Source organism: Sturnus vulgaris, chromosome 2 (assembly GCF_052056855.1).
Source record: "Sturnus vulgaris isolate bStuVul1 chromosome 2, bStuVul1.hap1, whole genome shotgun sequence".
NCBI classification, from domain to species: domain Eukaryota; kingdom Metazoa; phylum Chordata; class Aves; order Passeriformes; family Sturnidae; genus Sturnus; species Sturnus vulgaris.
The window spans coordinates 55358859-55372500 of NC_142244.1; the positions used below are offsets into that span (position 1 = coordinate 55358859).

The 13642-nt window shown below is 39.4% G+C and overlaps 1 protein-coding gene across 2 annotated transcripts; it reads left to right on the forward strand.

Annotated features, from left to right (window-relative positions):
• The first annotated feature begins 183 nt into the window (after positions 1-183).
• Positions 184-9451, forward strand: NHLRC3 (NHL repeat containing 3). Of its 2 annotated transcripts, none has more exons than XM_014868884.2 (7): positions 184-294; positions 1366-1515; positions 2392-2539; positions 3001-3201; positions 4306-4397; positions 6227-6339; positions 6813-9451. In XM_014868884.2, exons 1-7 carry the CDS (start codon positions 184-186, stop codon positions 7039-7041), a joined length of 1044 nt encoding a protein of 347 aa, XP_014724370.2. In that variant the 3' UTR covers positions 7042-9451. The 2 variants fall into 2 exon arrangements, with proteins under 2 accessions (XP_014724370.2, XP_088015731.1); XM_088159605.1 differs by lacking the exon at positions 184-294 and adding an exon at positions 711-888.
• Positions 9452-13642: the final 4191 nt, after the last annotated feature.

The window sequence follows — 13642 nt, forward strand, 5'->3', positions numbered from 1 at the left end:
AATTCGGGGCGGACTCGCCCCTCGCCCAGCTCCCCGCGCCGCGCCGAAGCGCTGAGCGCCGCCCCGGGGCACCGCCGCGCCCGCCCCGCGCCGCACCCGCGCCTCCGCCCCCAGGCCCGGGCCCGGCACGGCGCGGGGAGCAGCGGCCACCGGGGCCGTGCGGGAGGGGAGGCGGCCACGTGGATGCCATGGCAACCGGCCCGGCCCCCGGGAGGCGGGAGCGGCCACGGGGCCGGGGCTGCCATGGCCGGGACGCTGCGGGCCCTGCTGCTGGCCCTGCTCGGCGGCTCGCAGGTGCGCCGCCCGGGACTTCGAGCCAGGGCCTCCGGTTAGGGCGGACAGCGGGGAGGGTCTGGCGGGGCCCCTGCGAGGGGCGCGCCCGGGGCGGCGGGGCCGGGGCCGGGGCCGGGGCCGGGGCCGGGGTGCGGGCGGTGCCCCGGGACCCGTTCGCTCTCGGTGCCTCCCGCGCCGCTTGTGGGCTCCAGGCGGAGGCTGCGGCGCTGGGGCGGCTTCGCAGCCCCGCCGAGGCAATGCCTGCACGGGCGGCGCCTTCCAGGGGATTCCAGGCGCTGTGCTGCGCCCCAGCGAGGGAAATGCAGTCTATGGGTTCCCTACTTCCCACTTCAACTTCCCACTTGATACTGACAAATGTTCTCCTTGCTTGATTGCTCGCGGCTTTCCTTCATGGTAGCCCAGCCTTGTTTGTGGCTCTGTGTCATCAGTGTGTCCCCTGGTCCCAGCAGGGCGAGGAACAGAAATGTCAGGTGGCCGTGGGCCTTCAGCGTCTCCTGCGTTACTTCCTAGCTCTGTGCTGAGTGCTCTCCTTCAATGGTCACCTTGCAGCAATGCTTGGCTTCCATTCTTCTGCTGGAAAAACAGAACAAGAAGGTGGAAAATTGTTTTTTCCGTTATCATTTAAAATGTATACGTTGACCCGAGTCTCACTGTTGCTGGCATTTTACACTTCTTCGTTTCCAAGGTGTTTTCTTTCTTGACTTGTATTATTTTTTCTTATTTTCACATCTTCAAGTGGCTACTGAATTTGGTGCATTTGGAACCTTCATTTCCCTCATTTTGGAGAATGATTTACATATATTAACAGCAGCTCTGGTGTAGGAAATTTCAGGGTATGTGTTTTACCTTCAAATTCCAGAGCTTCCCAGTCCAAAAGACTTGATTACTTGGTTTTCAGATTGTGGAAGCTTTCCCACTTGCAGTCCAAACCCCTGGCCGCAAGCCTGTTTCTGTTAATTTAAGTTGAATAAATGAATTAATGATGGTTCAGTGCAGTTACTTTCAGCTGCTGTTTCCTTTGATCCTACCCTCATGGAATTTGACTACTATTTATTTATTTTGTATTCTCAGGTTTTAAAAGCAGAGTACTTTTCTCATTGGAAGGGAGAGCAACAGATGTTCAAGCTGGACATAGGCTGGCCTAAAACTCCAGAAGACTTCACTGGTCAAACATTTTGTGTTGCTGTTGATTCTCTCCATGGGTTGGTCTATGTAGGACAAGTGAGTGGGAATACAGTATTTCTCTCTGTGCTATTTTTGTGTTCTTTTGCCTTTAAAGCATCTGGTTAAGGTTAGGATATATATGTGTATGTTTGCTTAAGTATATTTTCATATTTATATACATATGAATAATTATTTTATCAAACTCAGAAAATATAAGCAGAACTGTCTCTGCTATTTCTGTTTTTGAAAGCAGTTCTGGCACAGTACTTTTTTGCGGGTTTTTTTTAAAAGCATTACATCTCTGTGGTATAAATGCATGATCCAACTTAACTTACAGCAGCTTGTTCCCTCACTTGTAAAATAAAATGTGATTCTGAGGCAACTGAATCTTCCATTGTTTGAGGCCTTGTCCCATAAAACCAAAACTACACAGATCTTTCAACCAGTTAAAGTAATTGGAGTTAAATTATTTCCTCTACCCAGGTCCACGTGTGACCTGGCCATGGCTAAGACATTCTCTCCATGGGATGTGGTGGGAATTTCTTGTAAAGCACAGTATGAGTACTTGAGTGCCATGCAGTTAATAAGCACTGTTGCAGTTTTTCACGGCCATTACACTGGGCACACTTTTTAGCAGGAACACAAAATCACAATTCAAGCTGAAGACCAGGATAGCTGCAGGCACTTGACTGCTCTGAAAGCTGGACTCTGTGTGATGTAAGATGAAAGTCTAGACTGACGAAGGTTTTTGATATTAAATTTAGACCCTTATCTGTTTTTCCTTTTCTAGCTGGAAAGAGACTTCTGGCAGACAATTATGTCAGGAGATTCTTTCAATTCATGAAACATTGCAAAAACTTCTCAAAGAGGAATTTTAAACTATAAGCTTACTTACTTAATATGTTTTCTTTAGAACTTTTTTTGCCTTTTCAGCGGGGAGACAATGTACCGAAGGTACTTGTATTCTCAAAAGAAGGCTATTTACTTCACTCCTGGAATGATACAGTTGAAATGCCTCATGGTATCTTTGTATGGAACACTGAAACAGGAAGTTCAGTATGGATCACAGATGTTGGAACAGGTATGCATGGTGGTGATATAAGAAATATTTGGTGGGGAAGAAAATGTAATATTTCTTTAAACAACTAATTTATTTAAGTCTCTCAAGCAATTCTGAGATAGATTTGCACTTTTCTTGCCATGAACAAACTTCTCAGGTGCTGCACAGAATAGTCTGAAGTTTCATGAGTTGTGCTGTGTGTCTGCTTACAACTGCTGAGCTTGGTCAGCACTTCCTCACTGCCAGAAGTATCAGGGAAAAAGGCTGATAGACCTAGGTTCAGTGATCCTAAGACAGTGGATAAATATTGTTATAGCCTATAGATTTCCTAACCCACTACCATAATCCCATTATAGAATTTTGTCTGTTAAATGTATTAATACCTCTTTTGAGTATCACATTTTTGATCTTTGCAGTCAGGTTTAATACTTATATTTTGTTTGCTAAGATGTTTTTGCACTTCCTTCTTTTCCTTGATTCAGGGAAATACGGACACACAGTGAAACAGTACAGCCCTTTGGGTAAACTTCTGCAGGTCTTGGGCACACCCGGTAATGCTGGTTCAAGCTTGATTCCCCTGCAGTTTGATCAACCAGCAGAGATCTTTGTGGAGGAAACTGGAGAAGTCTATGTTGTTGATGGAGATGGAGGGATGAACAACAGATTGCTGAAATTATCAGATGGTATGGAAAAAGGAACTGTTGCAGTTGGATTTTAAAATTGCATGTCTTGGGAATACTTTCAAGCGAGTATTAGGCAGAACTGTCATTTAACTTTAGTTTGGAGACCTTATTGAATCAGCTTCTGCTTTATTCCTTGTCACTTCAGGAGAAATCTCCTAGTCATTCATGAGAAGAGGCTGAGCGAGTGACTTTGTTCACTCTCTAAGAAAGCTAAGGGGGATTCTTACTGCTGTCTTCAAGTCAGCAAAAGGAGGCTATAGAGAAGAGAGAGACACACGTTTCTTGGAGATAGACAGTGAAGAATGAGGAACACAGCAAAATATTCAAGAAGGGTGAATTTCAGAGGGTTTTTTTTGTTAGAAAACATTCAGAACAAGCATGGTCAGGCAGTGAATGACAGGGTGGCCCAAAGATGATTTGCACTCTCCATTCCTGTAGATGTTCAAAAGCTGATGAGTTATGGGCAACTTGATCTAACATCAGAGTTGGATTTTTTTATCAAGGCTAGTCCTGCTTTGAGGAGCAGGTTGGACCAGACAGAGTCTGAAGACTTTTATACTTAAATCGTTCTGTGATTTTAATTAGCTTACTCCTCAGTTAGGACAGTTACTAAAGAGTCTGCACATGCCCACAGTTGGAGTAAGTGGAGGAGCTACTGTTTCTCCATTGTGCTATCATAAAGTAGATAGTTTCCTAATACCTAGTGTGCAAAATGGCAAATTGTTAAAAGTAAAAACTTCTGGGTAAGAAATGTTAAAAATCAATTTAGGAAACAAGTGAATAGATAGAATAATCAGCCAACTTTTTTTTTTTTTCCAGTGCTTAAGAGAACCTTGGATTCTGGCTCTTGTGTATTACTGGCTACATATTTGTAACCATAATCCTGTAACCACTAATAATAATCCAGTAGTCACTGTAGTAGTCATGTTTTCTCTCAGATTTATGTATTGGGAGAACAGTGTTTAAACAGTTTAGAAGTCTCACCCTTTACAAATTACCCAAAGTAACCTTGCAATGACTTAAAATGACTTAAAAGCTGGTTTATTTGTTGTTTTCTCACTATGATTTTTTTGACTTTTATTTTTCACGGTGCTCACTGTTCAGATTACAAAGAGATATGGCTGACTGGAACAAATGGGAGTGGCATTGGTCAGTTCAAGATTCCTCACAGTGTAACAGTGGATGCTTTTGGACGGGTAAAGAACTAAGGAAATTTTTAATTTCATCTTACAACAGACTTGTTTATATGTACTTGAACAAAACAAAATGTATTTATTTTTTGTTTAAGCTATTGTGATCTGTGTTGCTTTATGGGACTACAGTTTTCTGTGTGATAGTCCTGAGCTGAAGTTTCATACTGCAGGTTCTATGGAAGGAGCTAATTCCAAGGTTAACACCAGGATCCTGACCACTTACACTGCCAGTGTTCATGCAACAACACAGTATTCCTCCTGCACTTTGTAACAGATTGCCATTGTGAGACTATAGGAGAAGTGTGTTGTGTAATAAATTAAAGCACTTCTGTTTCTTCATGTAGAAGCAGTGGCCTTCTCAGACCATCCTGACCTTGATTAACAGTTCTTCTTCCATGGGAAAGTGCATACCAAAGAATCGAGTCCAGTGATAAATACCTGTCCTTTGATGTACAGCCCAGAAAACTGGGCTGTGAACATGTGTGGGATGAATGATAAGAGCTAGAAACATCAGCTCTACTTTTCTTGATTTTTTTTTTTTTTGTGGTAACTTTCTCTCTCCTGGTGGCTGGCTGTATAGTTGATCCTAAAATTTATGTACAGAAGAAACATATAAATACTCAAATGTGTTAATTAAAGACAATCCTGCTAGGGGACAAAGTGGTGGTCTGTTACCCTCAGTTGCTACACTTCGGGGTCTTTAATTTCATATTTGGGAATTCCAGATAAGCTTTAGGTATAGTGAGGCTCTAGCTAGGTTGTGGACATTACTCTCTTTTACATGCAGCTCAAGGCATTCCAAGAGTCTGCTTCTGCCAGGTGTTAATTGTAGTCTGGCTTTTGGTCTGGCAGTCCTAGAGAGGAATTATGCAGTCGCTTCTTAATCTGTTTCAGGGAAAATAAGATTGCTTCACTAAAACACCAGTGATTGAAGTTCATTCTGCTGATGCTGTCTGAATTAGAATAAGAAGTGTATATAAAAATCAATTCTCTGCCAAAACTGGCAGAGTGGGAGAAAAAAACAGGAGGAACATGGTCACTTTATGCTGCAGGGTAACCTGCAGAGTTTATTCATTCAAAGACAGTGACTGGGATGAGCTACATTTTATTGCCAAGGTAGTGTAGTGTTGATCATCAGTTTAGGTTGAGAATTAATAGTTAATTCATAAGAAATCTAAGAGAATGCTGTAGTAGTGCTTCATATAAAAACAGTGATGAAAGACCTAAGGTTATGTTTATTGTTTCCTTTTTGGTGATACCCCAGGACTTTTGTACAAAAAATGCCATTATTGGAACTGTCTAGTGGTATTGCTAGCTTGCAGTGTTTGTGAACCCAGTTAACACAGGGTGGGACAGAAGCAAAACTGGGTAGACAAAACCAGGTAAACATGCTCTAAGTGTTTAAATGGCTCAATATTTGTAGTAGTATTAGGTATATCAGGAGTGTTTGCAGATCATGATCATGAAATAAGACTACCATTGGAAAAAAAATGCAGGTGACAGACCTTTAGACAGATCTTCAGAATTTAATAGGTGGAAATATGTCTTCATTGTGGGGATGAAAATCCTACTAAGTATATCCATATAGCTACAAAAAAAAAAGGCACTGATTTCTCTGTTTGAGTAGTGTAAAATAATTTGTATATGTTAACTGAAGGTCAGTTTTGGTTTATATCTGGAAGTCAGATCTGATTTAGTTTTGAATGGGAAAAAGTATACATTCTCCAGGGTACATTCTTCCATTTTTTATTACAGGGAACTTTGCTCTTGTAAGAAACAAATGCATTTAATTTGTTCTATTTGCTGATAGCCATGATTTTTCTTTTTAACAGGTATGGGTTGCAGACAGAGGCAACAAGAGAATCCAAGTTTTTGATAAAGTCACAGGAGAATGGCTTGGGTCTTGGAGTGGCTGTTTTTCAGAAGATGGGCCCTATTCTGTCAGGTATTGTTGAACAGTTCTAGAAACACACAATTATGTAAATAAGGTGTACTCCTACGGTGAATTAAAATGTTGATATTTAATGCCTGCTCACATGGAGTTAACTAGTGTAATGAGGTGCTGTGTGTCCTAATGTATGCATAGATCTGTAGAGTTGCATCTTGACAGGGAAATCCTGGCTTTATAACAAGCCCTGTGGATTTGAGTGCATGACTGGGAGCTTCAATTTATTTATTATTAAGCTTACTGTTGCAGCTTTTACAGGAAGAAAGATTTTCTTGAACAAGTTTTCTGTAGCAGAATGCATCTCAATGAGCAGCCATAGGAAGAGGAAGGCTTACAACTTAATTCCCCATGTTACATTGTATTTTGTTGGTCATAGCCTTCAAAACTGTGACTATTAAAGAGGTTTTGTTTGTGTTAAAATGAGATGCCATATGGAGTTCACAGTTCAAAAATATATTTATCTTTCACAGGTTTACTGCTGATTACAAATACTTGATTGTAGCTCAGCTGAATATCAACCGGTTGGCAATCCTAGCAGCACCTCCAGTTGGCTCCATTGGGGACTGTGTCATAGTCCACAGTGTCCAGCTGGCTGATGAAACCAAACCACACCTTGTGGATGTAGACATGAAGAGTGGAGCAGTCTATGTTGCAGAAATTGGAGCCCAGCAAGTACAAAAATATGTACCCTTAAGCTGATGGTTTCCCACAACTGCCATGGCTGTTGTGACACACAAGCTGTGTGACATTTAAGCCTTAGGACCACATTTCCTTGAGTTCTTTATAGCTTGGGTTTCCTTAGAAAAGTACAGAATGTGCAAGTGCTCCCAGAACTCTAGAGCTAAGACTCTGTCCTAGCTATTCTGGAGTTCTGGAGAAATACTTGGTCTTGAGCTATTATTTGTTTAAGTAATGATATGGTGGCTTTTACTTTTGGTGCAATTGTAAAATGATAAGCATTTAATTTTATTATATAAAACTTCACAAACACAACTGTTGATCTTAAATGTATGGGGTCAGCTTGGGGTTCTACTGTATATGGTCAGAAATGTCTGAAAGAAGTTTTATAAATTATTTCCTGGGAGAAGAGCACTTCATTTCAATGTTTCTTCACTTTGTTTTTTGAATGGTTGTGCTGATACTGTCCAACAGAGAATATAAGGATGTGTCACAATGTTAAATTAGATGCTGCTGGATATTGGTGTCAGTACTGATACTGGCATCTGCCTTAGGTGGTTAATGACCTAAGTATTGAAATCTCTTTTCAGCTCTAGCTAAAGCCATAAAGTCTGTAATAAGCTTCAGCTAAACTGATATTAGACACTTCAAACTAAATTAAAAGTATCTCCACAGCAGCCAAGTACTGATTTTTAACTAAATTAGTTCTTAACCTTATTTGATTTATATCAGTGTGAGTTTTCTGTTCCGTAAGATTTCATAGTGGAACATATTGAGGTTCATGTCATGTAAGTTCCTCAAGAAAAATAAATTGCGATTTGCTAGGAAAGTCTTAATCAGCAGTAGGGACTGGGATACATATGATTTTCTTCTGATTCAATTGAAGTTCTGTCAGTTAACAGCAAAGCATCTGTTTTAATTTATTTCCAGAACTCAGATTTCATCAACTCCATTAATGTGTACAGTTAAGTTTCTTACACTATATTATAGCAGATGTCTCTAAGCTCTGTCCCAAAACGTCCTACCTCTCCATTCCCAGAACAAAATGGTTCTGCTTTCTTTACATGTTGCTACAAGATTTTAAGTTCACTATAGCATAGAAGGAACCCGGTATGGGAAAAATGGGATGGGGGACATGGCATGGCAGAAATGAGACCGTGGATAACTGATGAACATGGTAAGACTGTGGACCCACATTCCGTATTTTCTAGCTCTTTAAAACATTTGAGAGAATTTTTGCTGTTTTCACACACTTATTCTACTGTGTGGATTATTTTAATGCTAATCACCAGCTAAAAGAGGTCATTTTTTTATACTTTCTTAGAAAGGGAATATGGGAAATACCTACTTCAGTAAACGTTATCAAAAGCAAATGCTACTTAATTTGGTAGGTTTCAACCTAAGATTACAAATTTGTGAGTCAGCAGATGGAAAAGCTGTTCAGAAAAGTTAGATTCATACTTTTTCTGAAAAGTAACTCAGCTGTGGAACTTGACTTCCTGATTTCAGCACTATCTGAGATTAATGCACTAAATGTGAATGTTTTGTTGTTAACTACACCCACAACAATAAGACCAGATCCCACCTGTGGCTGCCCTCACTCAAGCCTTAGAAGCAGAACTTCAAGGTTATAGACTAGCAAATATGATCCATCACTCATTTGGTCTTGAATGGGAGCTAGTAAACAACATTTATTTGCTTAAAAAATAACAATACTTCCTCTAGACCAATATGAATATGTCCACACAGTGTGTTGTGTGGCTTTTCTAACTAGTTTTTTACTAGCTCAGGGATCTCTGCTCTGTGTGCAATTTAGCTATTTCTTGTCTATACAAGGTGGGTTTATTTAATAAAATTTTGCTGTAATATCATGATATTTGAGCATATCTTGGTGGTGTAGGGGGTCCAGGCATACCCATCTTTTTTCACTACATCCTCTCCTTATTTATTTTTTCCTTTGTCACATCCATTTGAAAATAGAACTCCAAGCTCTTTGGGAACATGTTTTTGTGTTCAGTAAAGCAATATAGTGCACTTTTGGATGTTGACAAATAACTTACTTGTACAAGTTTCTGTTTGCTGCATGGATCTGCTCTCAGCTCTTTTTCATGAGCTTTTGCAGCCCCAAGAAATGGGGAGCATCCATCCAGTGTTGTGTGGCTTTACTGAAATAGGCCAAGGTGCCAAAATGTGCCTTGCCACTAGGCATTTGAGTATCTGTGATAACAAGGGACAAGGGATGCTTATTGTTGATAATTATGAGATGCTTAGACTCTGTTTTATCTCTGTGTCTATGACCAGACTGAGAAAATTACTTTGTGCACTAACTTGCTAATTCTCTGAATGTTTTATTATGTATTGCCTTGAAACCGATTTCTGAAGAAATGCATAGTAGGAGAATTTGATAAAATAAATTGAGAATTTCCCATTATTAAAGTCTTGGGTGCTTTATTTCTGTACTAATATAAATACATTCTATTGTAATGAATTACTCTTCTAAATACAGAGCCCTCTCTTTTGCATTCTAACAGATGCATCAACACAGAGACGTAAATATCTCTCATATGTTTCCCTCTGAGTAATTAGTAAAATGGAATGATGAGTTACATAAGTGCCAAGTTTAAAAACCTTTTAAAGTGTATACCCTTATGATGCTAATAGGGAAATTAAAAAGAATCTGACAAAACACTTCTTACACCAAATCAGGTTTTATTTTCAGAAAAGATTTACTGAGCAATCTGTCTAGTTTTTAGAAGACCAAGAAGGGTTCTCTACGGATTAGAAATACTTTCACAAGAAAAAAAGTAACATACTGCAGTGTTAACTAGATGAGAGAAACCTAAGGTAATTGCTAAAACTGTTCAGAAATCTAATTTTAGGTAATCAGTGCCAGCTTTTAGGTGTGAACAGTAATCACTGGAGTATTCAACTAATTGAAATAGAAACGCCCTCTATTTAAATGTCTCCAATTCTGTTGGCTTTTTGTCTTTTTCCGTTTGATCCTTTTGTTTAAGTACCTAGGTTAACTGGATGATGTTTCTAGGAGGTAAGACCAGATCACATAGTCCTCACTCTTCACAGAATCATAAAATAGTTTGTGTTGGGAAAAACCTTCAAGATCATCTGGTTCCAACCCCTCTGCCACGGGCAGGGAACTTTGCACTAGATCAGGTTGCTCAGATCATCCAACCGTACCTTAAGCCCTTCCAGAGATGGGGCACCCACGACTTCATTGGGGAACCTGTGCCAGTGTCCCATTATTCATGATTTTTTTTGATGCTCAACAGCCTTTGCATGTGTGTCTGTGTATGTGTGTGTTTTCTCATAATCAGGAATTTATTAACAATATTTGGCCAAAACAGGAAAAGCCTGATCCAGGTTTGTGCTATGCAAGATCAGGTTAGTGAGGCTGAGCACCTCAATAAAAGCTGAAGGGGAGGGTACTAAAGTATGTTTGTGGGTCTGTTCATTGCTGGAAGTTTACTGCCTCTGTGGGTAAGTTTCGCTGCTTTACAATGGTTATTAACCTTTTTGAAGCATTAAGTAGTCACTTATCTCAGTTAGCATTTGCTTTCTTAACAATTTGTATCCCCAGAAGCCTTCTCAAGCAGTCTTATCAGCCAGAAGTGTGTTTGCAACCACTTGGATTGCCTGTATCCATCGTAAGGGGGCACCAAACCCCTGCTGATGCTGGGGGGGCTCAGTGTGAGGACTGACCTAACAGCTGGTGATTCCTAAACGTTTTCAGCGAGTCAACAAAGATAACGAATTGCTCCAGACTTCCTTTCTCTTCTCAAAATAGACTGCTTTAAGCATAAGCTGATCATAGAATCATAGTAATTCTGGTCTATTATTACTGGATTTATGTCCATCTTTTATTTCCATGGTTTTCCTATTGAATTTCAGTAATTCAGTGTCCAGAGACAACTGGATATCATAAATTGATTCTTATAGACCTTACAGCCTTGGTTTCAATGGAATTAATACTGATATGTTGCTTTGGAAACATAATAATTTATAATACTATAACTGTAGCAGAATAATTATAGTAAGACAGCGATGCCAGTATATTTCCCTACAGAGGTGACTCTGAGTGAGATTAGAGCTAATCTTACTTAATCTCATTCACCAATTTTATTCTACTTCTCCTTTCTCAGCCTTTGTTTAAAAAATCTTGCTCTGGTTTTGTAATACTATTTTAGTGTACTCCTTTGAGAGATTGCATCTGCAAAAATTGTATTTTCCAGTAGTTGCCATAAAAAGGTTAGAACACACACTTTTCTTCAGGTAAATGATTCAATATATTTGAATCATTCAGTCTTTCAGGGTTCATAGAACATCAGAGTCATGTTGTTTATTTGAAGTTTTAAAGTAGGAGGATATTCATTTATGCACACAGGATGATTTGTTGCTGCATTAAAGCCAAAGTAACACTGATACAAATGAGATATTGAATAGACATTATTTATCATAGAATCACATGTTTCAAGTCTGAAGAAACCACATGCAATTGTGTGACTATCTGCAAAACAGAGGTGAAAAATACTGCACAGTTACTACAGGAATAAGCCTGGTAATTCAGTCTCAGTGTGATGGGATCTCTTACAAACAAATTTAGAGTTGAGAAATCTTGAATAACTAGAGTGTGTATACTTAAATTCTTCCTAGTAGTCAATAAACTTTATGAAGGGGAGGCTTTATATTTAGTCTGGATTAAATTTGTCTTCAATACCCTGTGTTCTGTTTCCAGGTAGCTTAGAGATTTAATGGCAATTTTTTTTTTCTTATCGCCCATGGAGTCATTTACAGATGATGACTGAGTCATCTCTTGCTCTGCTCCTTATCTAAACTGTATAGATTGGAAAACTTAACTTGCAATGGAAAACTTTTAGATAAGACTTTAATTTCAAAATGTTTTTGTAGCTCTTTTTAATAAACACAAATGCAGAAGAATGTTTACTGTGCTACAGGAAGTCTGGATATTAGATTGCCAGCACTAAACCTATTTGTGTGCTGTACCAAAGTAATACTATCTCCCCATGATTTGATGAGGCTGAATTTATTAATGCTACTAGCTCTGAGTACAGTACTGTCTCTGACAGTTGTCAGAGAATTTGGGAGACTATGTTGTCAAGGTGTAAAGGTGGAAGAATAGACTAGAATGGATACAGTGTTTTTTATCAGTGTTTGCTGTTGAAATGCTTAGCAAAATTTTCATGCTGTTTACATTTTTCGACAGGGTCTTAATCAGAAGTTCTGGCTGAATTTAAGCGTCAGCAAATGTCTTATTGAAACAGTCAGATAAGTTACTAGCAGGTGATCAGTTCATTAAGGTAATTAAGTATTTTCAGGAGATTTCTGAAAAACTTGTTCTTAGAACTGCATTAGTATCACAGGAGAGAAAAAAATGGCAAATATTATTCAAAAAATCCAAAATTCACAAACAAACGAAAGCCCCCCACCACACCTGTGTGTGGAATTTCTATACAGGTTCAAAACAATTGATGACTGTACCTTGCCAATTGACATAAACCATAATGAAATAGAGATACTGGATATACAACCATGAAATCTATTACAGGTCCTTGGAAGAATCTCTGAGCATGCATGTCAGGATGATCTGACTAACAAAGTTTGCTTAAATCTTAAATGGGCTTTTAGCAACATCTCATGCCAAATGTCCAATTGTGTGAAATGAAAAGGGGCTAATTATGGAAGACTAATTAAAATATTATAAATGAAGTTAAAAACTGGTTCTGTGCTGGTCAATCTATTGAAAAATGTTCTGGAAATGAATTTGGGAAGTCAGGGACAGAATTTACTGACAATACTAAGCCACTCAGGCTTAAGACTAAAGACAAAACCTGCAAAGAGTTGGAGAAGGATATCATGGGATTGAATGGTCAGTAAAATAGCAAAAGAAGTATAACACTGATAAATATAAAATCAGGTGCAATTAGTAAAAAGAAATCCAATTTTATAGACTGTGATAGCTTTAATATATACTGCCATTCAGGAAATTATTCCAGCTCATGAAAGATGATTGTATGAAAATATCAGCTTCCAAACTGAGCAGCAGTCAGGAAACAAGAGAATAATGAGTGGTACTAGGAAAGCACCAGCTGATCAAACAGAAAACTTTGCAATGCAGTTACATGAATTCCTAGTGCATGCTCATTTCGAACAGTACAGGCAATTCGGCTTCTTCTTCCCCCTTCTAATCTAAGGAAGGCTACAGCAAAAATAGAAATTGTAGAGCAGGGGAAGAAAAGTCTGTTGAAAATCCTTGGCTGTATGCAGCTACTGTATCATCAGCATTTCATCATGCAAGGACTCTGTATGTACTTGCCTTTCCCCTATAGCTGCTGCTGTGAACTGTTTTGGCTTCAGAACTCGGTGAGGATGTACAGACAGCTGGCATGCCACGGTGGGGTGGAGGATACAGATAGGCAGAGACATGTGGTGTCTATTATGCAGGAGCGGTTAGCTTGAAAGGAAGATAAGGCTTTGCAAATATCTCAGCTTTTAGTGATGAAGGTACTTTATGAATAGGACATACAGTCACAAAGTCAGTTAGTTTGTCTTACTGAAAATCAAAAGTTTCAGCAAAGGGATCGGAGTT

Excerpts from the sequence above, each read along its gene's own strand:
- NHLRC3 (XM_014868884.2), top strand. The coding sequence starts at position 184 with ATGCCATGGCAACCGGCCCGGCCCCCGGGAGGCGGGAGCGGCCACGGG. Across the intron at positions 3,202-4,305 it reads ATTGCTGAAATTATCAGATG|ATTACAAAGAGATATGGCTG; the intron begins GTATGGAAAAAG and ends CTCACTGTTCAG. Across the intron at positions 6,340-6,812 it reads GATGGGCCCTATTCTGTCAG|GTTTACTGCTGATTACAAAT; the intron begins GTATTGTTGAAC and ends TATCTTTCACAG.